Source organism: Eretmochelys imbricata, chromosome 2 (assembly GCF_965152235.1).
Source record: "Eretmochelys imbricata isolate rEreImb1 chromosome 2, rEreImb1.hap1, whole genome shotgun sequence".
NCBI classification, from domain to species: Eukaryota; Metazoa; Chordata; order Testudines; family Cheloniidae; genus Eretmochelys; species Eretmochelys imbricata.
In genome coordinates, this window is record NC_135573.1 from 265122972 (window position 1) to 265150296 (window position 27325).

The window sequence follows — 27325 nt, forward strand, 5'->3', positions numbered from 1 at the left end:
CTGAGAGCCCGGAGAACCTCCAGGAAAGATCGTGCCAAGGTCTCTGGGAAAGGGGTGGTTCTGCGATGAGGGGGATGCTGCTGTAAATCAATACTGTGACACACAACACTAGACAAATAGAATCGCCTCTCAGCCGGTAGAGTGTGAGTGTGTGCAAAACAGACTGTGGGCTCGACTGCCTCTTGGTCCGTGGGCCCATGCAGGGGTGGTATGGAGAGCAAGAACCCCTTCGTGCCCCCGCACAGGCTATCCAGACATTGCATAGAGGTATAAGGGGGTGAACCAACCCCACCCAATATGTGATGGGAGGGGAAGGGCTCCCCCCAGCACAGGGCCAGCCAGCACAGCTGAGCCAGCATTGCAGGGGTAGTCATTTACTGTTGGTTTGGATTAGCAGCAAGTTGGTATGCCCCTGGAGCAAAGGGGAGTCGTAGAGGAATCATGCCTTTGCTTCTGGAGGACAGAGGGCATGTGGCAAGGCCACCAAGAAAGCCTATAAACATACCACCTGGACACACCTTGCCTCGGAAGATCTCACTCACTTTGGGATAGTGACACAAGGCTCTGAGAGATCTAGGGTGTGGGTCCTTCTCCTTAGCTTCGAGCTAAAGCCAAATCCTAGCACCTTCCATAGAGGGGGAGCCACCCTGCATGACGAAGGGGAACAGGTTTTGGTCCCTAATCTGGTCCCTGGGAAACCAGAGAGGAAGCTGAAGCTACGAACAGACAGGGTTACAAAGCAGAGGGATTGAGCAGGTAATTAGAGGGCTGAACAAAACCCGAGCAGATTTATTCAGGGAGAAGACTACACACTAGTAAAGACCTGACTCATCTCCACTTGTACAGCCAGGCAGAAGGCGCAGTTACAACGTGCTTGCAATTTGGCCTGTAGACAGGACCTCAGATGTTCCTTAACCAGGCTAAAGGTTTGGACACGTTGCATAGGCAATGTTTGGGGACAGGAAGGGCAAACCCCACCCTTCCATTGGGGCATCTGACAGAGCGCCTCCTGCAGGTTTTACAAGGACCCTGTTATTTGATGTTGTGAAGTCCTAGACCATAACAGGGTTCAAAAAAGAACTAGATAAGTTCATGGAGGAGAGGTCCATCAATGGCTATTCACCAGGATGGGCAGGGATCGTGTCCCTAGCCTCTGTTTGCCAGAAGCTGGGAATGGGCGACAGGGGATGGATCACTTGATGGTGACCAGTCCTGTTCATTCCCTCTGGGGCACCGGGCACTGGCCACTGTCGGAAGACAGGATACTGGGCTAGATGGACCCTTGGTCTGACCCAGTCTGGCTGTGATGTATTTACCACTAAGCTGAAAATGGGCTCAAGAACTAGCTCTAGAACCAGCTGTACCAAGAAGCAATTGTGCACAAGGTCAAAAGATGGTTGTTTAAAACCCTGGCCCAACATGATACCTGACCAGCTGCCTAGTACTGGCTGAAGGTGCCCCAGCATCACTAGGTTGTTAGGTTTTGTCTCTTTCTATTCCCTTAATAGTGTGCCCTCAAGAGGAAGGGGGTCCTCATAGGACCACCTGTGGCTGCCTTCTTCCGTTCTTGGACAAGAATTCTCCATTGGCTGGATCGAGGGCTTTTAGGGTGTCTGCACTGTACACTAAGCCCGGGCTCTGACTCAGGTTTGAGCTCAAGCCCCGCTTCCCCGCCCCCACAATCAGTCTGACTCGGGTCAGCAGGCACTGGGCTCCTAGGCCCCTGCTAGCAGAGCCCGCGTGCTGCTGTGACTTGGGTCCCAGCCCTGTCATTATGCAGCGTGGACACAGCTCAAGCCGCAGACCTGAGTCAGAAGGCCTGCGTAGCGCAGTATGGACGCGTCAGCACGTCTGGGAGACCCGGTCCAGTAACCGTAAACCCAGGCTTGCAATGCAGCATGGCTACTCAAGCACAGGCTTGGAAACACCAGGTCCATAAGCCCAGGTCCCACAGACCCGGGCTTAATGTGCAGTGTAGACAGATGCTGAGAGCCCCTATGTGCCATTCTGGCCACTTTATCTGGCATTAAGGGGCTGGAGTGGCGGGTAAGATTCTGATGTTTCAGAAGCTGTGAATTCTCTGGGTCCTCCGAAGGAGGCCACCCCACCAGGGGCCTGGCCTGGACACTCCTGGTATTTCTAACGGTAAAACATACGAGAAAGAGAACCACCCTTCAGGTCTTTTCACCTGTCGCGAAGAGGCACAAGCTCGGTTTTCTTTCCTCTGCAGCTCACCGGTAACATGCACACACCTGCCCTGCCAAGGCGTTGCACTTTTCAGAGTCAGGGAAACAAGTTCTCCTGGTTCAATTAACGAACGTGTATTTTATCTTCCTCTCTGGGCGTTGACGACTCTACTGTAGCCAGCACTAACCTTCATTCTAGCCAGCCAAAGCCATTTGTCACGAGCCCAGTTTTATTTTTTGGTAAGTCTCTCGTGGAAATCAATGCTGACCCGTTTTCTGAGGTCAGTTTGGTTCGTTTCCTTGTATAGAACACAACGCAAATGGCTCTGTCCTGCACCTGCTATATGACATGGAGCACCGCTGGGGGTTTGTTCTTCACCGTAGCTGTGATGAGTCCAGGTTTCTTGTGCATTTGCTGGAGGGCGGCCATGGCTCTAAAGTACTTGCGCTGATAATAGAAAACAAGATCTAGTTATTAAAATGGCGCCAGGTCTTCAGGCCTATAGTTTAGATGCAGAGATGGTTATCGGAGCCGGCACAACGTTACTTTCACCCGTGTCACGCTTATTTGGAAAAGTTGTCCTCATTGGGAACATGGGAACTGCCAGAGCCCCTCCTAGTCCAGTAACCCATCTCCAACACAGGCCCGTCCCACCTGATTCCAAAGAAGGGGCAAAAAACCCACTAGTGGGCAGTTATGGGATAACCTGTCCCCAGGGTCAGTTTTCTCCTTACCGCCATCAGCTGAAGGTTGGTTTGGGGGTGTTTGGTTTAGAATCCTTACTACTGTAAACCTGGATGTGGCCACTACTGTAACATGGTGACCACCACCCAAGTAGCCCTTGGGGCCAGGGGTGCCTCTGCCGTGCTCTGCCCCAGTTTCCCCTTCTCCAGGGCTCCTTAAACAAACTCCACACAGCCTCTCAGCCAATCACAGCCCTTCTTGGGGTTTGGTTTCTTTATTAACACAAAGTTGTAAAACGCAACCACAAAAACAAATCTTCCACCCCCACCTTAAGCTGGGCACGGCCCCTCCTCCCCGAGGTACTGCCCCTTCCTGCTGCCTGAGCAGATGCAGGGCTGGGCTTGTCTTCTTTGCCTTCTCCCAAAGGTTATTTTGCCTGGCCCCAACTCCCTGCATGAGACCCTCTCTTCCTGCAGCTTCACTCTGCAATTCCCTTTCTAGCTGTGCCCTCACTGAACTCCCTCTGATCCTTTATAGCCCCCTCGCTCCTGCCTCCTGCTTTTGGCTAGCCGGGAGCACGTGCTCTGGCACAAGGGAGCTGTACCTGTTCCAGACACGGGGTGACCAGCCACCCTGTGACAATTACCCATATAGATACAGTCCTTTTTTGAATCTTGCTAAGCTCTTGGCCTCAGTGATATCTTGTGACAATCAGTTCCACAGGCTAATTGTGCCTTGTGTAAGCACCTCGTATTGTGCGTGTTTGCTACCATATTAAGCAAGTGGATCTGGTTGCAGAGCCCAGGTTCTCTGTCCCCACTGCCTTAGCTGCCCTGGTGAGAACGCTCTGTGATTGACTGTAGGATATGCCCCACCTGATTACGCCAGGCATCATGTTTTCACCAGGTTTCCTAGTTGCTCCCCAGCACAGAGCTGAATACACAGAATTTCCCCGCTGAGCCAGAGAGCAGCTACATCCTGAGTTCCTTCCCAAGCTTTGTTAAAAGTCACAGCAAGAATCAACGTCCACAGTAACTTGCTGAGAGCATCCTACTGCCTGGCGCTCCCAGCCCCTGCCAAGCATGGGAGGGGAAGTCCTGAGTGTCTCTTTATTATGAGACTGCCCCATAGCAGTGCCAGAGCACTACAGACCAAGCCACGGTGGCCGGATCCTCAGCTGGGGTAAATCAGTGTAGCGCCACTCTTGTCACAGCCATTGACACTGGCTGAGGCTCTGGCCCTTAGAGTCATTAGCTGAGGTGATGGGAAGAAATTCAGAGTTCATCCTATAGCATACGACCACCAAGCGCCAGCCCCCGGGGTGGGAGAGGGAGCGGTGAACGGGGCTGCAAACAGCTCCTTGTGCTGTATAACTGAACAGGGGCTGTTTCAGAGGGTATTGCCGATGCCCCATGCTGCGCACAGGGGGCGTTTACCCCCAACAGAAAATCCTGGCACAGGTTTGCACTACCAGCAGGCGCTGACAAACCCGCTTGCGGCCCGGCACCGACTCACGCTACCTTCTGATCAGTCTTCATTTTGGCATTGTAGAATGAGGTGGAATCTGGACAGGCTGGCAGGACTTCCCCCTGCAGCCGGTCAAACCGCTCCTGCTCATCTTCATCCTGGGAGGAAGAGAAGGCGAGAACCCAGCTGTCACAGGGTGACTGGCCCCTTGGAGGGGGATTAGGACCAGCCCCACCTGTGCAGCAATTAACTGCATCCCAGCCTGAGGGGGTGGGACTAAGAGGCCAGGTGTTAGCAGGGCCTAGAGATCTGTGGTGGAGGTCTCTGTGGTGAACACCTGGGCCCCAGAACGAAAAGGCTCAAGGAACCACAGTCAGAGACCCTGTGATCGGAACCCCAGGGAGCAGCTTAGGGTCCCGTGGAAAGCCCTGAGATAGGGGTTGAGAGAATCAGGGAGGTCCCTGGGAGAAGGGGAGGGGAAACCTGCTAAGAAGCAGAGCCTCCAGGGAGAAAGCCCAGAGAGGCCTTGCTCTGCCTCAAGAGCAGAGAAGAAGCGGTGCAGGGCCTGCGAGTAGGGGCGTAGAGCAAGGAAATGAAACATAACCCAACAGGGGCAGAAGATTCATTGTTTGGACATGTAATTGGATTCTTTAGTTAGACTTTGATTACCCTGGAATGCAGGGCCGGATTAACTTTTTGTGGGCCCAGGGCCAAACATATTTGTGGGCCCCCATGGGGCAAGGTGCAGGGGGGCGGGATGGTCAGTCTCCAGAGTGAAGGGCGGGCTGGGGGCAATGAGGCACAGCGTGGCGGGAGCAGCCCCGCTCTGCGCAGCCCAGCAGGAGGGCACTATTTATGAACCTACAGCTGCCAGAAGCACACTGGCCTGCCCAGCCCTGTGCTGCCAGCATGCCCCTTCCCCTTGAGGGCAGGCCCGCACCGCACCACACCACACCACCTCCCTGCCCAGTGCCTCGCCCTTATGTCCAGCACCCCCTTGCCCAGAGACCTCCACCACAGATCTCTAGGTCCAGCCCTCACCCCTCCCAGAGATCTCCCCGCCTGGCCTCCCACCACAACTGCACAGCACCCTTGCACACCACGCTGCTCGCGCAGTGCTCCCCGCCCATACACCTCCCCACTGCCCACCACCTTCCTAACAGTCCCACCATCACAGCTGCACAGCACCCCAGATTCCTGAGGGGATTCTGCACCAAAAAATTAAAAATTCTGCGCACAATATTTTAAAATTCTGCAAATTTTACCTGTCAATAAATAAATGTGGAGGCTCCAACATAGCAGTGGGGAGCACAGGCCACAGGTTGCATGGAGGTGGGAGATCACCCTGCAGCCTCCCCTGACCCCACCCTGGGACAGGGACTCAGCAGTGAGGATGCACCCGACCCTGACATAGTGCAAGGGCCAGGCCTGCCCCAGAAACACCCTGGGGCCCTGCCCCCCTGTGCCAGGCCCACCAGGCGCGGGTGAGCAGGCTCAGCCCGGCAGCAGGAGCCAAGTGCAGAGGGACTTAGTGTGGGGGGATCCAGGTGGGGTAAGAGAGTTCTCTGTGGGGCAGTCTGGGTGCGGGTGGCTCAGTGGGAGATCTGGATGCACAGAAGCTCATTGGGGGGTTCCAGGTGCAGGGGCAGTGGGACTCTGCAGGGGATCCAGGTGAAGGTGTTTGGGGCTCAGCAGGGGGGGTCTAGGTGCAGGGGAGGTGGGGTTCATTTGGGTGGGGGTGCAGGTGGTTGGGGCTCAGTGGGCAGGGTGTCTGGGGGGGCTCATCGGGGTGGTACAGATGCAGGGGAAGTGGGACTTGTCAGGGTGAGGGTTCGATGGGCCTGCTGAACAGGGGGGCCCCAGCTTCTGCCAAGGAGATGCCGCAGGCTGGACTCCAGCTTCCCCCCTCCCCTTCTCTTCCCCATCCCCTACCCCTTCCCCACTGCCCCATCTCCTCCCCACCCCACCCTCTTCGTTCCCCACTGCCTCTTCCCCCTGCCCCCGCTTCCCCATCCCCTTCTCTTCTCTTCCCCATCCCCTGCCCCTTCCCCACTGCCCCATCTCCTCCCCTCCCCTCCCCACCCTCTTCCTTCCCCATTGCCTCTTCCCCCTGCCCCCGCTTCTCCCTCCCCTTCTCTTCCCCATCTCCTTCCCACCCCACCCTCTTCCTTCCCCACTGGCTCTTCCCCTTGCCCCCGCTTCCCCCTCCCCTTCTCTTCCCCATCCCCTGCCCCTTCCCCACTGCCCCATCTCCTCCCCACCCCACCCCTTTTGTTCCCACTGCCCCTGCTTCCCCTATCCCCTTCTCTTCCTCATCCCATGCCCCTTCCCCACCGCTTCATCTCCTCCTCATCCCACCTCCTTCCTTCCCCCCGCCTCTTCCCCAATCCCCACCGCTCCGTCTCCTCCCCAGGCTTGGGGGGCAGAGGGGAACTGCTCCTACAGCACGAGCCGGCGGGGCGGAGTGGGCCAGGGCCGGGTCGCTCCACTTCTCGCTGCCCCGTGAGTGCAGGGAGGGGGAAGGGGGGGAAGGGGACATCAAGAAACCAGATCGTGATGATTGGGAGAATGGGTTGACAGCAATGGAGTGTGCCTTGCACCTGGAAAAGAATGTGAACCAGTCACTCCTTGATCGGCACAAGCTGGCAACTGACAAAAATGACCCTCATTTGTGTGACTTAATTGAAAGGGGGAAGGGGCGGAGGGGGGGCGGGGCTGTGGCGGAGCAGGGGTGGGAAGAGGCGGAGAAGGGACAGGGGCAGCTTTTCTGGCCGGGCGATCGGGCTGGCCAGGGCCTCTTCTGCTTCTGGGCCTGGCGCCATGGTAAACCCAGTGCTGCTGGGATGGGATCGCGCTTTACCTGTGACCGGTCCAGAGGCTGAACTACCCAGAACTGACAACTGCAGAAACAGATCAGCTGACAAAAGGGGGGGCGACAGAGTGGGACAAGTCCCTGCAATGCTGTGTCCTGACCTCAGGGGGGCGCTCTGCTGGTGAATGCGCCCCAGCCCTATATGAACAACGAAGGATTAGACAGGAGGCTGCAGACATATCTGTGACAGCAAATGGAAGAGTTGATTCTCTTATCAATTAAGGGCAGTCTGGGCCCTTCACATGAATGGAAGTTAGTCTCCTGTGATACTGCACTCAGATAGTATGATCTTGGGGGCCCTATAAGAGGCGAGAAAGACATGGACTGGAGATGAGAGAGCTCTTTCCCTTTCAGTGCCTGGGGTATATGAGGAACCCTGGGCAGTTTACAGGCGGCCAGTCAGACTCTGACAGGAGGTTCCATCATTTCTCTGTTGGCCGGCCACACCAGCCGGTGTAGGCAAGGAGCAACTCCGCATCTTCTCATGGCTGTGCTCTATCGATATCTGCATCCAGGACAACCTGTTCTCTGCGGCAGGCTGGAAGAACGACATGGGGCTTCCTGGAGCAGAAAAAGGACTAATCTGCCCAGTCTAAAGTCTAATGCCACATGTGCATGGTGGGTTTTGACTCACTGGATCTGGCGGACAGACACCCACCTATGTGTTTATCTGAACAGCCCTCTCCTTTAATGCCCACCTTCTAATCTCTCCTCCCAGCACTTGTCCAGCACGCCAGCATGGAGGGCATAAGGACAATGAAGAGAAATGTGCGTTTGAAGGATACTCAAATCTGACAGTGATTGGGAGAGTGCTGGGTCAGGTCTCAAGTGAGCACCCTCAGGAATATATTCTGTCTTCTCATGAACGGCTTGGAGAGCATGGAAGTCAAGTTCATGAACAATATAAAGATGGGAGGGGTCAGAAATTGGATGGAGAATGGGCTAAAATCTATAGTATGAATGTCAGAGGGTGACTGGCCCTTTAAAAGGGAGCAGGGGAGGCTAGTGCACCTGTGACTGATTATCACCTGCCCAACTGGGCTAAAGGGAAAGCACCTCTGCCTTATCAAGAGGGAAACAGCAGCAGGGGTGAGGGGCTGCCTGCCAAACCCTCCAAGCACAAGAGTAAGGAGAGTGTTTGGAGAAGAGAGGAAGATGCTGAGCCTGGTAAGAAGCACCTGGAGTTCTGGGCTAGAGAAGAAGCTTGTCTCCAGGGCCAGAGCCCTGAAAAGGCACCAGCTGGGAAAAGGTGGCAGGACCTATAATATTGAAGGACTGTGTTTGAATCCTGGGCTAGAGATTCAGCTTGTCTCCATGGAGTGAGCCCTGAGAATGGGTGAACGGGGAGAATTGTAAGGAGGAGAGACTGCTGTTGTCCTTAGACGCTGGGTTTTAGAAGAACGTAAATCCTCCTGTTTGGGGGAGGGATAAGGTGACCCTGTACCAATAAAGAAACTTGGGTTGGGCATAAATGCAGATAATCCTGGTGTAATCCAAATCTGGAAACCCTAATTTGTGAGGGAAACACAGGCCCGTAGAGTGCTGCAGAAGCATGCTTGCCCAGAACGGGGCACTCCAGGGCATTGCCGCAATGGGTTGGAATCATTAAATTAAAATTCAATACAGACAAATGCAAAATGGTTCAAAGCAGGATGAAATGATCAAATACCCCACTATAAACCAAAGGGCACAGGCCTGGGTGATGCTCCCACAGAGACAGAGCTGGGGCTTGCTGAATAGAAAAGAATAACGCAATGCCTTGCAAAAGGAAAAGCAAAGCAACTGCTGCACCGGGTTGTATTAATAGAGGCATCCTTGTGATGTAAACCTGTAGCATCCAAAGTCAGAGGGAGCTGCAAGGCACATTCTACACACCTTTTGGGCTCGACTCGTAAGGAGGACAAATAGTCCAAGGTTGGAAACCACTCAGGACGCCTGTGTGGGGAATGGTTTTGATTCAAAGTTGGGAGCCCAGAGCTAGAAAACACACTTCAAGGAGGTGTCTGGGACTGGTAAACAGCACAGGAGAAGCCAGGACATCTGAATTCTGACTCTAGGCTGCATGACCTTAGCTGGTTTTCTCCTTTAAGAGGTGTTGGAAGAGAAGCCTAGAGACCGGCTAAACCAAGACTAGGTGAGATGAGGTTGGTCCAACTTCTGAATAGTCCTAGAACTAGACAGAGTTACGTTACTTCTAACAGAAGTTACTTTTGATGTGTCTTCTTGTATATGTGAACAGTGAAATCTAGTCCCATTGGCATCATGGGAGTTTTGCCAGTGACTTCAGTAGGCACATTCACTCTGAGTGTTTATCCCCTTTGGGCTCTTCTGGACAGAGTTAACACCTATTTTTATTTTTTTAAATCTATCATGATCCTTGTATAAGTATTTGTCTGTAGTTCAACGATAACTAATAACAAACCTGTTTCATTTGCCCTCACTTTATACCTGCTCTTTATACTCTGGAGGTGGAGTAATTCAATAGGGAGGGAAGGTGCCTACCACGACTGCCCTTGAAAAACACTCTAATGTGTCTTTCTAGAGCAGTTTGGGAGGTAGCGCTTAACTCTGAGCTTTATATTCCAAATAAGGGTACATTTGGTGGCAAAATAATTCCTTTTCAATTTTTCTTCTAAAACAGTAAACCCGCCAGATCCCCTTGCTATGGTCAGGATCTGCAAGGGTTAAACAGGGAGAATGCAAATATGTAATACAAAGTAACTCCACCCTTCTCAATACTGTTTGGTCTCAGCTGTCATGTTATACCCCAGAGGTAGCTGCATTTCAGTGGTACTGTATGTGTATAGGATGAGACGTGCTTTGAGCTTCTCTGGGATTGGTGGCACCAAGTCAATGTCAAACAGCATTATAGTTTTGAATCCCACATTTTAAAAAAAAGAAGAAGCCTGGAGAGAGCATTCAGAGGAGAGCAACACTAATGAGAAAAGGGTTGGAGAATGAGAACAGTTAGGAGAACTGCCCATGCTCAGGCAGGAGAAAAGTTCAGGGATTGCATCTCTCTACAGCGGTCTGGCTAAGTGGCAATGGCCAGTAGGTGGAGACATGACAATTCAAGAACTAGGGGTCACCCAATGAAATTAATCGGCAGCAGGTTTAAAACACACAAAAGGAAGTATTTCTTCACACAAGACATGGTCAACCTGTGGCACTCCTTGCCAGAGGATGTTGTGAAGGCCAAGACACTAACAGCGTTCAAAAAAGAAATAAATAAATTCATGGAGAATAGGTCCATCAATAGCTATTAGCTAAGATGGGCAGGGATGGTGTCCCAAACCTCTGTTTGCCAGAAGCTGGAAATGGGCGACAGGGGATGGATCACTTGATGATGACCTGTTCTATTCATTCCCTCTGGGGCACCTGGCATTGGCCACTGTCAGCAGACAGGATACTGGGCTAGATGGACCTTTGGTCTGACCCAATATGGCCGTTCTTATGTTCTTAATTTAGTTGATGATAGACACTAGAAACAACCCCTCAGTTACTCCCTGTGCCGCCTTGACCACTCGCCTGATTGTTGACATCAAGCGGATGGTCATGCACTTGGATGTTTTGTTAGTGTGACCATGAACAAGAGAAAACAATACCACAAAAACAAGACATGTGCCAGTAGCTGCCGTCTGCTTCCCCCGGCTGGTGTCCCAGTGCTACACCTCACTGACCCCAAAAAGGGCCAGAGCTGCAAACCTCCCTCCTCCGACCAGGACTGGTAGTCCCTGTGACGACAGTATGACACACCGCTGTCAAGCAGGGAGGGAAGGCAGGACTCCCCAGCACAACTCACCAGAGACAGGACTCTGTTCATGGGAATCATTCCAGGTCTGATTTTGCCTCCAGGCTTTATAGCTTCCTGCACATCCTCAGGGATAAGGAAGGACTCATTGTACCAGATTTCAAATTCTGTAAGACAAAGTAGGGGACAATAAACAGGGCTGTGGTAACAAAGGGGGCCAGGTTTGTATTTTTCCTGGCACGCTGCACAATGACTAGACATGCACCTCCACAATAGTCTAAATCTGTACCATAGTTAGTGACCCGAATGCTGCCATCAGTTGAAATATGCTGTTTAGGGCCTGGTCATATTCCTCCACCTTTAAATGGGAAGCAGGCACAGTCTCTGCCCCCTGTGACAGCTATAGGGAACGTGGAGATTAGAACTATCTGAGTGGCCTCTAGAGGTCGCTCTTCTTACACAGTGCTAGAGATGAGAACAGTTTTCAATCTGACAATTTTAAGCAGTCAGCACATTTTTGGTCGGACTTCGCCTCCAGTGCTAAATGAGCATCATAGCCCCTTGCCATCCCATAATAGCAACTGAGAATTCACAAGAGGCAGAGCAGCGCAGCTGGAACTTGTTCTTATTTCTAATAATATGCATTTCCCAGGCACACGTCTCTAAAGCCTCATTCCTCTGGCATGCTCTGCCTCAGGGCCTAATCTGAGGGAATTAAGCCCTGAGAAGCACAGTAACCCCCAGGAATGTCCTGTGTTTGTTTTGTGTCCTGGAAAGTATGGAAGAATGAAGAAAGCCAAACCAGAGCCCTGCTTTTCCTAGGCACTACTGACATGACTATAACACCACTGACTTTATACCCTGGTCCGAACGAGTCACCTCCGCATTCCATGAAAACACCGAGTGCATTCATACGAACGGTCACACTGTTGTTTGCACATTCAAATTAACATAGACATCGGCAGCTCCAAATATGGGCCAAATCCTGATCCCACTTAAGCCAATGGCAAAACCTTCCGCGTGGTTAGGAATTGGCCCTATGTGTACTTACCTGAATAACACAAGACAGTTGTTTCAGTGTGGGCTGCTCCTGAGAGATGCAAGCTTGTGCCCCGGCATGTTTGTAGAAAACAGAGCATTGCACAGTTTCCAAATGCTGAGCACTTTGATACATCTAATGTCATCAAACATACTGGTCAAATCCAGGCCCCAAGCATAGACCCAGGCCCAAACTGGGTGCCTCAGTGGGGTGCTGCATATATGTCCGAGTTAACTCATACCAGAAACAAGCGTCATCCGAGTGAGGAGGGTACCAGTGAGGAGGTGCATGCTAAAATGTGTGGACCAATGCCCCCAGATACCATGCCACATCCTGCAACACTGGGACTTGAGGCACACTGAACTCTTATGGGCTTCGGAAAGGTGCAAAAATTGCAGCACCTGGCTCAAGCCTTGGCCCAGTGCTGTGCTTGCACCACAAGTCTCTGTGTCAAACAAAACGATGGGTGAAATCCTGGCCCCACTGAATTCAATGCTTACTAGTTGCATCTCGGCATCTGATCCAGAAGCAACTTTGTTAACATGGGAGGAACAGAATCTGTAGGAGCTACGTGTCTCATTAGAAATTGAGTAATATATATAAAATATGAGCTGCAATGGTGATTAACAAAACCACATTACAGGGTCACTGGGACGCAAGGATGCATCCGATGAAGTGAGCTGTAGCTCACGAAAGCTCATGCTCAAATAAATTGGTTAGTCTCTAAGGTGCCACAAGTCCTCCTTTTCTTTTTGCAAATACAGACTAACACGGCTGTTACTCTGAAACCTGAATTTTAGAGGCTTCCAATTTTGCAGGACAAATGATGTCATTTAAATATATGCCCATCTGTTCTGTGAGCACAATGCAGGGCTTAGAGATCTGAGTGCTGTCAAATTCACCAGCGAAAGTGCATGCCATTTCCAAACCTCTGGCCAGCAACATGAATACCTGAGATTAGTCTGTTGCGGCACTGATCCACCAGATGCTGACAGTACTGGACTTCTGCTTTCAGGTCCCGCAGTTCATCGAAATCAGACCTGTACTGTTTCTTCAGATCCTTAAGTTTCATGACCAGTAAAAATTCCTCCTCATCAATTATGATCTGTCCTTCCTCATTCACATACTCCCCTGCAGCGTGAGAAGGACGTGACAGGTTCTCATGAGTGGAAGGAGAGTGCCAAAGAACAGGGATCATACATGGAGGTTGACCACACAGCTGACATTTCTTTAGATACACTGTTCTACCCCCAGTGGCATAGGGATGGAGTGGTTACTGAACTCCTGAACTAGCTGAGATCTCAGTTCCTCTTCCAACCCTAATCTTCTATGATACCTCCCTAATCCAAGAGGTACATGACTAAGAGTGGGCCGATTGGGTTGCCCTGCTAACTCTTGCAAGACAGATTGTGTGAAGGTATCACTTAGGGCTTGCATACATTGTTCCTATTGCAAAACTCTCACTGATGTCACTGAGAGCAGGACTGGCATGTTAAGGCAAGACATTGGAGATAAACTGGTCACCCCCCAGAGACCGTTAGCATCCAGCTACCTCCCACATTAAAAACCTCTCCCCTTGCTCATAATTCCATAGAATCCGAGAAATGTTGGGCTGGAAGGGACCTCGAGAGGTCGCCAAGTCCAGTCCCCTGAGCAGAGGCACAACCAAATAAATCTAGACCATCCATGACAGGCATTCGTTCAACCAGTTCTTAAAAACCACCAATGATGGGGATTCCACAACCTCCCTTGGAAGCCTGTTCCAGAATTTAACTGTCTTTATAGTTAGAAAAATTTTCCTAATATCTAACCTAAATCTCCCTTGCTGCAGATTAAACCCATTGCTTCTTGTCCTACTTTCAGTGGCCATGGAGAACAAAACTTATCCCCACCCTCTTTAGAACAGCCCGTCACATATCTGAAGACTGTTATCAGGTCCCCCCTCAAACTAAACATGCCCAGTTTTTTTTTAACCTTTCCTCACAAGTTTTATTTTTTTAAAACCTTTTATCATTTTTGTTGCTCTCCTATGGATTCTTTCCAATTTGTCCACATCTTTCCTAAAATGTGGCACCCACAACTGGACACAGTTCTCCAGCTGAGGCCTCACCAGTGCTGAGTAGAGCAGGACAATTACCTCCTGTGTCTTACATACGACACTCCTGTTAATACACCCCAGAATAATATTAGCCTTTTTCACAACTACATCACATTGTTGACTCATATTCAATTTGTGATCCACTATAATCCCCAGATCCTTTTCTGCAGTATTACTGCCTAACCAGTTATTCCCCATTTTCATTGCCCATTTGATTTTTCCTTCCTAAGTGTAATACTTTGCAATTATCTTTACTGAATTTCATCTTGTTGATTTCAGATTAATTCTCTGATTTGTCAAGGCTGTTTTGAATTCAAATCCTGTCTTCCAAAGTGCTTGCAACCCCTCCCAGCTTAGTGTCATCAGCAAATTTTATAAGATATTCTCCACTCCATTATCCAAGTCATTAATGAAAATATTGAATAGTACCAGACCCAGGACTGACCACTGCGGAACCCCACTAGATATGCTCTCCCAGTTTGACAGCAAACCATTGATAATTACTCTTTAATACAATCTTTCAATCAGTTGTGCACCCATCTTTTAGTAATTTCATCTAGACCACATTTCCCTCATTTGCTTTTGAGAATGTCATGTGGGACTGTGTCAAAAGCCTCACTCAAATCAAAATACACACCATGTCTACTGCTTTCCCTCCAGCCACTAAGCCAGTAACTCTGTCAAAGAAGGAAATTAGGTTGGCTTGGCATGATTTGTTCTTGACAAATCCATGCTGGCTGTTCCTTATAACTCTATCATCCTCTAGGTACTTACAAACTGATTGTTTAGTAATTTATTCCAGTATCTTTCCAGGTATCAAAGTTAGGCTAAATGGTCCATAACTGTCGGGTCCTCTTTGTTCCCCCTTTTAAAGATAGATACAGTAAAAGCTTTGTTATCCGGCATGTTGGGAGAATGGGGGGTGCCGGTTAATCAAAAATTCTGGCTGGTTAAGAGTTATACTTACCAATGGAACCAATTTTCAAAGAATTAGAATACAATAAAATGAATGAAGTATAAAAGAGTTTACAGGTACTCACCAATCCAGTAGAAGTACTGCCCTGCAGAGTGGTTGGTTTCTTGAAGCACTTAGGTGTACACAGGTTAAGTTTTCTATACAGGAGGTTATTTTATGATACTACATATCACTATGGGTAGCGCATGGCATACACCCAGATGACTAAAAATACGCTTAACCCCAAAACTATACTGCATCCTTTAATCTTCCTTTGATTATTCAGAAGTCACTTCAGGATCTTGCAGTGCCTCAGGGTCATCATTATCAACATCAATTATTGTAGATGTAGAAAGTGTAGGAGATAGGGTCATTACAGATTCAGCCCAATGACACACCCTGGAAGCTGCTTTTTTGAATAAATCCTTGATATCAGCTTGTTTGCTTGTCTTCTGCCTCTTTTGCATAAAAGTAGAGTGCAGAATATGCAATTGCATTACCTCCTGGGCAGTATACTAGTCCCAGTTACTAGACTGAAGATTTGTATTGGGAGATATCAGAAATGCTGGTTAATAGAGCTTTCTGGTTGACAAAGTGCCAGATAACACAGCTTTTACTGTACTATGTTTGCCCTTCTTCAGTCCTCTGGGACCACGCCTGTCCTCCATGGTTTCCCAAAGATAATCACTGTCGGTTCCAAGACTGCTTCAGCTAGTTCCTTATGAACCCTAGGATGAATTTCATCAGGCCCTGCTGACCTGAACACACCTAACTGGTATCAATATTCTTTAACCTTTTCTCTTCCTATTTTGACTTGCGTTCCTTCCCCCTTGTTTATATTGTGTTGAGTATCTGGTCCCATTAACCTTTTTAGTAAAAACAGAAGCAAAATAGACATTAATCACCTTTGGCTTCTTGATGTCATCAGTTATTAGTTTTCCTTCCCTGCTAAGTAGAGGACCTACACTTCCCTTCATCTTTCTCTTCCTCCTAATGTATTTAAAGAACTTCTTATTTCCTTTTATGTCCCTTGCTAGGTGTAACTCATTTGTAACTTAGCCTTTCTGATTTTCTCCCTACATGCTTGTGCTGTTCTTCTCTACTCCTCTTTACCAATTTGTCCATGTTTCCACTTTTTGTGGGATTTCTTTTTGATTGTCAGGTCATTAAAGAGTTCCTGATGGAGCCATATTGGCCTCTTACTATTCTTCCTGTCTTGCCTTCGCATCAGGAGAGTTTGCAGTTGTGCCTCTAATGTTTGCCTCTGATCATGTTACTTTAGTGATTTCCAGCTTCCCGAATAAACCAGTTTGTACATATGAAATACAAGAGTAAAGACCCAAGTCACCAAACTAAGGGACTGATCTTATGAGGTGCTAAACACCCTCATTTCATTATGACTTCAACAGGGGCAGAGTTTGCTCATTAGCTAGCCAAGAGAGCTCAGCACTTTGCAGAACTGGAACCTACATGAAGATGCTCCTGGTAAAAAAGTTACTATAATGATTGGGCAACAATCTCTCTGTGTTTACAGAGGTGAAAACCAGGAGAGTCCAATTAGTGTCAGGGCAGGTTCTGATACCCTCTTTCGCACTGAGCAGCACCTCCCTCCACAAGTGTGACTTCAGCGCAGTGACCTCAATGAGATGACATGTGGAGTAGGATGTGATTCACTGGGAGATTATTAGAAGGTGGTGCACAGTAAATAAGATTCCCCTGTTCATTTATTAGTGGGCCTGCTTTCTGTCTGGCACTTCCTTTACAATTAGAAAAGCCCTTCTGATCCCCCTGAATCCCTTTGGCTGGCATTAACTCAATTCTGCTATTTTGCTGCAGCACTGAATGTCCTGACTGTTATGGGTATAAAATCTCAAGCACGTTGTTGCGTTCACTTAGTTTGTTCCATATCTTATCTATATAACTGAAGGTGCTTTTTCTCTTCTCTTTTTTGGAGTGTTACCTGGCCAGTTCTGAAAGCATCAAAGTGAAAAAAGCCCGCTAAGCCATAAGCATATACAAGCTGTGGATAAGAGAAGAGACACTGAAGTGCAGTCACAGCTTCAGTATTAAATCACTGAGGCCCTGATACATTTGAGAACAAGAATGAAGGCCAGTCTTACGGAATGGGGGACCTACCCTGGAAAGCAGTGACACTGAAAAACCTCCGAGGATCATGGTGGACAATCAGCTGAACGTGAGCTCCCAGTGTGACTCTGTGGCCAAAAGAGCTAATGTGATCCTGGGATTCATAAACAGGGGAATCTCAAGTAGCAACAGAGAGGTTATTTTACCTCTGTATTTGACACTGGTGTGATTGCTAGTGGAATCCTGTGTCCAGTTCTGGTGCCCACAATTCAAGAAGGATGTTGATAAATTTGAGGGGTTCAGAGAAGAGCCGTGAGAATGATTAAAGGATTAGAAAACATGCCTGATAGTGATAGACTCAAGGAGTTCAATCTAGTTAGCTCATCAAAGAGAAGGTTAAGGGCTGACTTGATTAGTCTGTCAGTAGCTACATGGGAAACAATACTTAATAATGAGCTCTTCAATCTAGCAGAGAGAGGTATAATGATCCAACGGCTGGAAGTTGAAGCTAGACAAATTGAGACTGAAAATAAGGTGTATATTTTTAATGATGAGAGCAATTAACTGTTGGAACAATTTACCAAGGGTCATAGTGGATCTCCATCACTGACAATTTTTAAATCAAAATTGGATGGTCTTCTAAAAGCTCTGCTCTAGGAATTATTGTAGGGACGTTCTCTGGCCTGTGTTATTTGGGAGGTCAGACTAGATGATCACAGTGGTCCCTTCTGGGCTTACAATCTCTGACTCTATGAACTGCCTGACAGCATACCGGTGTAGCAGTACACGTACGAGCAACAAGCTGCAGGACCAGGGCCTGAAAGAATTGACACTTCTTCGAATTTGATGCCTTTTAGAGTCTTATTTCCATTTTTTTTTTGTTTTAGAGCGTTTTATGCTTGAGACATTCTCACGCAAACGGGGAGTGTGGTGTTTCATATGTCAGGGACTGATCCAGACCCATCAAATCAAATAGAATGATGTCTACCCAAAAACAAAGTTACCATTACTCTAGCGTGGTACGAGAAACCCTACATCTAATGGGTTTTACAGTGCATTGACCTAATTCTCCATTTCATTTCACCAATTTTATGCCAGCATAACTCCGCTGAAGTCCATGTGGAGAATTCGACCCTATATCTTTGTGTTCAGTCTGGCTGAAACTCACTTCAGCTGCAGAAAGCCTGAGTGACTGGGCTCCGTGTGGTTGAAGGGCAAGGCAATAAGGCAGGGGAACTGGCTGCTGAACCAAAGGCCAGGTTAAAGAGCTACAGCATAGGCCCTTTGGCTGCCACTCCAGCCTGTGGCACAACAATGGTGTCATGTAATCAGGGCTGGATTAACGTTTTGTGGGCCTGGCGCCAAACATATTTGTGGGCCCCCATAGGGGCAATGGAGCATGGTGCAGGGAGGTCAGCCCCAGAGCGAGGGGCCAGCCGGGGCAATGGGGCATGGCATGGCAGGAGTGGCCCCGCTCCGCCCAGCCCAGTGCGAGGGCACTATTTACAAACCGGCAGTTGCCAGACGCACAGTGGCCCTCCCAGACCTGTGCTGCCAGCATGCCCCTTCCCCTCGGGGGTGAGCCCATACCACACCACACAGACCCCCTGCCCAACACCCCATAGGTGTTGACTCCGTGGGTGCTCCGGGGCTGGAGCACCCACAGAAAAAAAAAAACCAGTGTGTGCTCAGCACCCACCAGCAGCCCCGCAGTCAGCTCCTCCTCAGCACTGCCCGCCTGCCGCTGATCAGCTGTTCAGCAGCGAGCAGGGGGCGCTGGGTGGGGAGGGTGCGGGGCACTCTGCGGGAGGGTGCGGAATGGGGCAGGAAGAAGCGGGGCAGGGGTGGAGCAGGGGCAGGAAGAGGTGGGTGGCAGGACCTTGGGGTCAAGCACCTGTGGGGAAATCAGAAATTCAGCACCTCTGCAACAACCCCCCTGACTCCCTATGACCAGAGGCCCCCCCTCAACACCTCCCCCCCACCCCCCCACAAATGCAGAGCACTCTGCACAACCCTACAGGCCAAGAGGAGCAAATGGTGGGCTGGGGGAGCCAGCAAGCAGAGCAGGTCGGGGACCCTTCTGAGCATGGGCCCGGCTCCATGGCGCCACTGCAAACCCAGCACTACACGTAATGTGTTCCAACAGTTACAGCTCAGAGAAATGAAACAAGCTCTCCCTTCTCCCTGCTCAGATCTGTGTTGTCCGATCTAGTCTATATGCCACTTACCCTGCTCCTCCCTCTCCTTCTTCTGAGCCCCAAGGGCCCCTTTGGTGATGTCCATCTCCTGTTTTATTAGGTTGAGTCTGTGGGTGATCTCGCTTGCTTTCTTCTTCCTGTCGCTGAGGATGGCTTTGTTCTCCTTAAAGATCCGGTTGATCTCACTTCCTCGCTCGTTTTTAAACTCCTCAAATGCCACCAGCTTAGAGGGAGGGGAACTGCGCCAGGGTTCAGAGAAAGAGAAAATACAGGAAGGGTCAGTTGCTCCAGCTTCAGGTTTACTTATTGCACCTGAGCGGACCGATAATCAATGTCTGCAAATGACATCTCATGGGGCTCTTTCAGAATCTATCGACACTTGCAACATCACAGCGCTCTCACTGTGCTAACCTTCATGCCTGCTTCTCTCCCTGGATGGCTTGGCCTATCCTAGCAATTCATGCTGGTATGACTACATCGCTCTTCCGCCCCCCTGAGCGCCGCAGTTACATGCACCTAACTCACAGTGGAGACGGCACTATGGCAGCGGGAGGGCCTCTCCTGTCGAAGGTGGTGTACCTGGGCTGGCGGGAGAAGCCCTCCCACTGGCACACAGAGCGTCTTCACTGAAGCCCTGCAGTGGTGCAGCTGCAAAGGCGCAGTCCTTTAAGTGTAGACAAGCCCGACCACTCCAAGAAGGAAGAGTTACTTACACAGAAGCAAAGTTCCCTAGCAGCTGTCTCAGTTGAATCTTCCCAGAAAGTTGGATCTTATGGATCCAAACTTCTGAGTCTTCTTGCCTCTGAGGCCACTCTGGGAACCCAGGGGAGGAGAACCAGAAAGAGGTCAGCAAATATCTATGAGGGTGCTGGTATTTTCTATGGATCTACATATTAGGTTAACCTCCTATGGTATCCCCTAGGGAGCCATGCCCTTGGGCTAACCTCCCATGGTATCCCCTAGGGAGCCACACTCTTGGGCTAACCTCACATGGTATCCCCTAGAGAGCCACGCCCTTGGGCTAACCTCCCATGGTATCCCCTAGGGAGCCACGCCCTTGGGCTAACCTCCCATGGTATCCCCTAGGGAGCCACGCTCTTGGGCTAACCTCCCATGGTATCCCCTAGAGAGCCACGCCCTTGGGCTAACCTTCCATGGATATCCCCTAGGGAGCCACGCCCTTGGGCTAACCTCCCACGGTATCCTCTAGGGAGCCACGCGCCCTTGGGCTAACCTTCCATGGGTATCCCACAGGGAGCCACGCCCTTGAGCAAACCTACAAGAGGGGTGAGGAGTGTGAATCCATAGAAATCATGGTTCACCTTCAGAGAAGTCTTCTGACACAGGCAAGTCATTCATCTCTTACCTTAAAGGAGCCTACCCTGTATTGATCCCCTAGAAACTGGGACTACAAAGATAGACAGAAGCCTGTCAGATGGCATCCTGCCCGATCTTGGTCAAGCCTTTATATCCCCACCATGAGAATGGTGATAATACATCCGTACCTCACAAAGGGGATGTGAGGCTTAATTAGTTAATGTGGTTTGCGAATGTAAAGCCCCAAAGCAGCACCAGCTCTGTTACTGAGCAATGGTAACATTTAGTAGTTCAGAACAAAATTTTAGGGCTGCTGCTGCTTACTGAAAAACATGTCTAATGGGACTGCTTCCTTTGCTGGCAGCAGGGACGTGTTTTCGAAAGCAGAGAGCAGAAGCAGGGTGGATGCCGGGTGCAATGGCTAGAAGTTACCCATCAGCTCACTTCGAAGCTAGTCAGAGCTAGACCCAGAGCAGGGATGCAATGTCAATCCCCAGCTGGCAAGTGACAGGAATGCCAAATCAAATAGATCCAAAATCAGGAGACAAACCACACTGATGCATTACTCCACTGAAATGCACACACGAGCACTCCCCATGTATGTGCATGGTGCCCCGTTACAGTACCACTGCGAACAGCAAGGTGTAAAAGCAGGAAACCTAGGCCAAAATACCCTGGAGCGAGGATAGCTAACACTACATGTCCCTTTTGCTAAACAGAAACTGCTTCCTCAGCCTTGGCCCTGTCCCCTCTGCCCCCATCACAGACTGAGCCTCTTCAGACCCAGCAACTGTGGGCACTTTGTCTGGCTTTGCAACCTTGATGACCCCACCTGTTTAGCTCTGCAAATAGAAAGTGCCTCATTAAGGTGAAAGGTTACCTCGGTCGGTGGGAATCCTCCCTGGGCACTGACTCCGAGTGATGTGTCTCAATACTAGCTGCATCCTGCTCCCGTATTAGTCCCTCCTTCACATCCAAATCCCTTGCGGAAGTTACCAGCTGACTCTTTGATGGGGAAACAAAATCCAGATCTTTCCCCAGAACAGGGCTTCCTAATCCTTCCTTCCTGATAGTGGGGCTAAGAGGAAAGAGATGGTTAATTTCCTGCATATGACAAAACACTGATACGAAAACTACACTGCAGAAACCAGTTCGGATTCAAGAACTAGAGGTCTGAGCCTGCTCCTCTGACGTGAACAGTGAAAGTTCTGCCAACTTCAATGGGGCAGAAGCCATTGTCTCTATTGTCACGGATCTTTACTTGCAAACCTAGAGGGACCTCCCTGAATATAAAATCTGTAGGAATAGCAGCACACACAGGATCAGCTTCTTGTGAAGGTTCCCAAGAAGTCCATTTGCATGCACAGGTTACACGGACCTGGCTAGGGCACATTAAGAGACTGAATATACAAGTGTCTGCTTGGAGCAAGCAGCAGACAGTGGACCCCCATCCACCCTCAATGGAGCCCAGTAGCAGAGTCCAGAAGACTTGGCTTAGCCCCCGATCCAGTTTAAGGAAGAAGAGTGGAGAGTCTCCTTAAACTGGCCTCCGTGAGTCTGTTCAGCAAGGGACACCCAGTGTGAGATGAAAGAGATGACAATGGAAGCTGCATGTTAGTGTGCAGAAGTACTCGGGCATCAACCAGGGCAGCACACCCCAGCACCCCTCCTGGACTCAGAAACGTGCAGGGGAGATGTCCCCCACTCAGGGCTACTAGGACTGAGGTGGGGCCTCCTTCCCCCATGCGGTCTTGCGGAATAACTGCAAGGAGAAACCAGCCAGAGACTGCCGCCATCAGGAGCAGAAGCAGCTAGAATAGGGGCCTCTGGACTTTCTCTGCCCTGTGCTGATGGGCTGTTTCCTACAACCCTCCTGCTAGTCTCTTTAGCTCAGCTTCACTCCACATCTGCTCCTCTTACCCTCTCCTCCCCTACCCTGTCCCTCTTACCCCCCTTCCCTTCCCATCCCATTTTGCTGATCCCCTTCTAACTATACCCACTCAACAACAAAATCATGCCATTTGCTGCCATTACATTGGTCACTCTGCTGGTGTGTTCTACCCCTTCCCCATCCTGTTCCTGCCTGGTCTAGTTAGGTTGTAAACTCTTCATGGGAGAGACTATCTACTATTCTGTGTCTGTACAGCACCTAGCACAATGGGGACCCATTCCTGGTTTATCCTTAGGTGCTACCCGTAATAAACATGAATAGTCATTTGCTGTAAATCCTGCACAGACCAGACTTCCACAAAACCAAACGGATTGAGTCTGACACTGACTGTGCAAAGACATTTTCTGAGGGGCAGGTTTGGTCTCTCATGGGCAGTGTGTAATGGAGGCTGGGGGAGGCTAAGCCTGCCCAAATCTCCTGCCACCAGTGGGGCAGTAGTGGATTTGAGACCCCCAGAAAAATCTCCCCCTGCTACAATTAGGGTGACCAGATGTCCCGATTTTATAGGGACAGTCCCGATATTCAGGGCTTTTTCTTATGTAGGTCCCTATTACTCCCCACCCTCTGTCCTGATTTTTCACACTTTTTATCTGGTCACCCTAGCTATAGCCACAGGGCTGGAGGAGCTCTCACTCCCTGTTTTGGCCCTGGGGCCGTGGCAGGGGCACAGAGCTTTTCCAGTCTTCGGGCAGCAGCAGGAAGGGGAAGGAGCGAGTGGAGGCAGGGCCTGGGGGGGAAGAGGCAGAGTGGAGGTGGAATGGGGGCAGGGCCGCAGGGGAAGGGGTGGAATGGGATGGGGCTATGGGCAGAAGGAGCGGAATGGGGGAGAGGCTCCAGGCTTGGAACTTCGGCCAGGGGCTGAGGCTGAGAGCTTGACCCCAGCCAGGGCCGAGCTCTCAGCCCCCTCCGCACCCACCCCAGACAGGGCCATTGTGTGTGTGTGGTGGGGGGGGCGGGGGGGCTGAGAGCAGCAAGCGGGGACGTGCCTTGGCCAGAAGAGATGGGGCAGGGGCTAGCCTCCCCGAGGGGAAGCTTCACCCGCAGCCCATCGTCTTTGTGACCAAGCCCCAACCATGTATCAACACCAATCCTGGTAGACCGGGACCTCCTCACTGAAACAAACACAGAATATCACGAGGATTATTGGGGCTGTTTCTCCACAGCCTTCTCCCTTGGGTAGCTACTTACCCCTGTGAGTGTAAAGCAGCCCATAAGTCCTTGGTTATGTCACTGCCATAAGGAAGATTTTCATGAGTGGAGAAAGACACCTGACTACAGGAGAGGGAACAGCTGTTTTACATGTCAACTCACCTAAGCTGCTCTTTGGCTTTCTTGGCTTTAACTTTCTTCCCGCCGTGTTTGGATAAAGGAGCCACTCCAATCCCGAAGCCCTGTCCATCCACTTCCCCCACTAGATGACCCTCTGCATCGACCAGGCCTGCCTGAAAACAGAGAGGGATGAAGATGTGAATAGAGAAGTATTAGCCCTGCGGATGTCCAGCTTGTGAGAACTGAATACTTTGCTCAGAGGGATAAATCTGTCCAATTCCTTAATCTAAATCCAGATTCACCTCATGGCACCTTGGTGGAAAAAATTATCTTAAAGGTGAATTGAGAAGCAAAAAAGCCCTTGGAATTATTTTCAGATTCATGTGCTGAGTGCTCCCACTAACTAGGTTTGGAAGAAGTAGGGATTTACATCACAGAAATAGGTTTAAACGAATGTTTAAAATTTCTTCCCCACGCCTTTATTAAATCCTATTGTATTTTCTGTTTCTTTGATGATATCCCAGAATGCTTCATTCTGACACCTCACAAATACCAGAAATCTCGCTGTCCTCATGGTTCACTAATAAAATCAAAGAATGACACACTCTGGGTTATCTTCATTCAACGAAGGAGGAGTTTGCAAGAGGATTTCATATGTAAAATCTGATTTCTGTCAGTGCCTCAACAGCATGGCTAAATAGCCCATTCAGCACAGAAATCTGTTTAACTCACATTTCATTTCTGTTTTCCAAATCAGCTTTAAATTAAAGCCTGGAATGGGGTCTGCCTGGAGATTGGACAGTTTTGTGTCATAATAATACTTCGCATTTCTATTGTGCCTTTCTTCCAAGGATTTCAAAGAGCCTACAGTTAAGCCCCACAACTCTGCAAGGTAGATAATTATTCTTATACCCATTTTATAAGTGAACAAACTGAGGCATAGTCGAAGCATGGAAGTGATCAGCTCAGAAGGTGAAAGTTTCAGAAAGTTAGGACCAACTAAAAACAAGCTGATAGTGAAAAATGTCTTGTATCCTAAGCTACCCAAGGAAATCCACATCTGCCTTTAGGGTGGGGTAAGTTTCCTTTATGCTGCTCCAACAGTGCTAAGGGAGCCTAGCAGGGACAGAGGATCTAGCCCTGTATTTTACAACAGACAGACATGCATGCAGGCATTTTTGATGTAATAGTTCTTGTGTATTTTCCTTTTCTCTATTTTATAAACCACTCTGTTAAAATACTCGGCCAGATTCTCTGCTGGTGGAAACTGGTGCAGCTCTATTGACTTGCACCAGCTCTGTTCTGCTCTCATGCCCATCACCATGGTAGCTCAGGGCCTTATATTTCAATGGTTCCTCTCAAGTAGGGTATGAAGAATTTGAGGCAGAAGGTCAAGTCCCAAAGCCCTACCTTCTGAGCAGCAGTAATGGCTGCAAAGTCACTTTTGTCTATCAGGGTGTATTTGTTTCGTAGTCTGGCTTCCACTTCCTGCTCCTGTTGGCTGGGGAGAGATAACAGCCCTTTTCATTGTGCTCAAGGGAAAATTTCATACAGCCCCAAACTTGTAAATGTGTCATACTTCAAAGGAAAGTTGTGCCTAATATCACCCCTATGTCTATCTCTGCTCTCCTTTCCTCCTACTCCCCCTCCTGCTTCCTGCATTCTTCACAAGCTGCTCTCCTTCATGCACCTCTTCTGACCTCCTTCTATTTTTTCTTCCCACCCTGTCCCTTAGGCCTGGAAATCTCTTCTGTTCAGACATATATACTTTTCACTAGCTTTTGAAATACTTTAGGGAGCCTTTTTTATGGCCCAGATAACACAACTCCACAGTAGTTTGGTCCTGGATGGTGGAACCACCATGAGAAGACCTGATCTTCTTGCTTTATTTTAGCCCCATAAAAGGATTCCCCGAGGCACAAAATCCATGCAAAACACCAACACAAATACCCACGAGATCTGGACCAGTTTGGATTCCTGTGGAACAGGAATGGCCACCCTGTGACATACTACAGACTTGCCACATCCCTCCTCAAAGCCCAAATCTTCCTGCTGTGACATCATGTTACTTTTGTAACTGTAGTATCTCACCCCTCCTGATCAGACACCAGAGCACACTTAACCAATTAATGGAGCCCACCATCCAAGGACCAGCCTCATGATCTATAGGTTTCACTGGGTTAGCCGGCAGCACCTTTCCCCTGACCAAGCCATCAGGAGCTGGGCTGAGCTTCTCACAACTACAATTTATTGTCTGCATATTCTACAATGACATCACCAGCGGTGTCACGACACCGTGCTGTGCTGTCACAGACAGAAGCTTGGTGGAGAGTTTCTAAATCTCCTTATCTAATGCACACACCCTGGCTACAACATCTTACCTTAAAATTACTTTGAACTGGTTAAATACCTCTTGGATTTGCCTGATGTTCATTATCTGAGGAAGAGATATGTACAAGGAAGATATAATGGGAGACAGGTCAGTGAGCTTGTGGTCACATTCACTGTGCAATGTTTAAAAAAACTTGCTCTGTAAGGCTGGTTCAAATGCTATAGAATCCCAGGGCCCCCTTTTCTAGCCTCAGGATACATATAACTCAGCTCTGTATCCTGCACCGGGAGAATCAGGCCCCATGTGGCTATGACCATCACTCATTGTTCATGCCTCTTAAGTGGGCTTTAAGAACAGAGGAATCTATCTGATAGGCTGAGGCAGATGCCAGCTGTGCAGGTATTGTGTACAACCCCAGAGGTCAGGAATTGTTAACAAATTATCAGCCAAAGTGTAACACACAACATTATGCAGGAGGCAGCTTCTAACCCTCCAAGCCATGCAGCTCTCTCCTCACTCACATGCTGCTGAGTCTATCTAAAGTACTTATCTGGTTCCCAGTGCCGGAGCATCTGAGCCCCTCACAAGCTTTAATGCAATGCTATTATCCCCATTTCACAGATTAAGGCCCAGATCAATCAACAGAAGTTAGGAACTTAAATGCCTTTGCGGATCGGGCCTAAGGCACTTACACAGGGTCATACACAGAGTCTGAGACCTAGATCTCCCAAGTCCCAAGCGAGTGGCCTAACCACTGGACCATCCTTCCTCTCTAGGAAGTCCTGAAGTACATTCTCCCCACTCCCAGAGAAGCATCCTTCCCTCTAAAAGATTCCATGACCTCACTAAGGACATCTTTTCCCTATAAGAAACTCCTCAGTCCTTCCCTGCTTCTACTTAGACTGACCATCTCTGACCCTAAAAGACTCCCTGGATTCCACAGAAGCCAACTCTCCTCAACCCCCATCAGCTGCAGGAAAATTTTCTGGGACCTTTGAGGATGGGAGAAAAGCAAAGAGTAGAGAGATGGGCTGTAGTGCCCCAGAAGTTCCCCTCTCCCATAAAAGGTGGAATACTTTTCAAACGATACTTTGGGAACACATCTGTTTGCCAGAAGCTG

At 49.5% G+C, this 27325-nt stretch overlaps 1 protein-coding gene across 2 annotated transcripts in view; it reads right to left on the minus strand.

Moving 5' to 3' along the window:
• Window positions 1-81: 81 nt before the first annotated feature.
• The window catches only part of KIF9 (kinesin family member 9), a 44582-nt gene continuing 17338 nt past the window's right edge, over window positions 82-27325 (minus strand). For both annotated transcript variants that reach the window (XM_077808487.1, XM_077808488.1), the window contains 9 exons: window positions 26255-26310; window positions 25284-25374; window positions 23916-24046; window positions 21534-21731; window positions 19367-19575; window positions 12952-13131; window positions 11013-11128; window positions 4392-4496; window positions 82-2634 (listed from right to left, as the gene is read on the minus strand). In XM_077808487.1, the coding sequence (XP_077664613.1) occupies window positions 2527-2634; window positions 4392-4496; window positions 11013-11128; window positions 12952-13131; window positions 19367-19575; window positions 21534-21731; window positions 23916-24046; window positions 25284-25374; window positions 26255-26310 (1194 nt within the window). In that variant the 3' untranslated portion in view covers window positions 82-2526. The remainder of the gene's footprint in view (window positions 2635-4391; window positions 4497-11012; window positions 11129-12951; window positions 13132-19366; window positions 19576-21533; window positions 21732-23915; window positions 24047-25283; window positions 25375-26254; window positions 26311-27325) is intronic.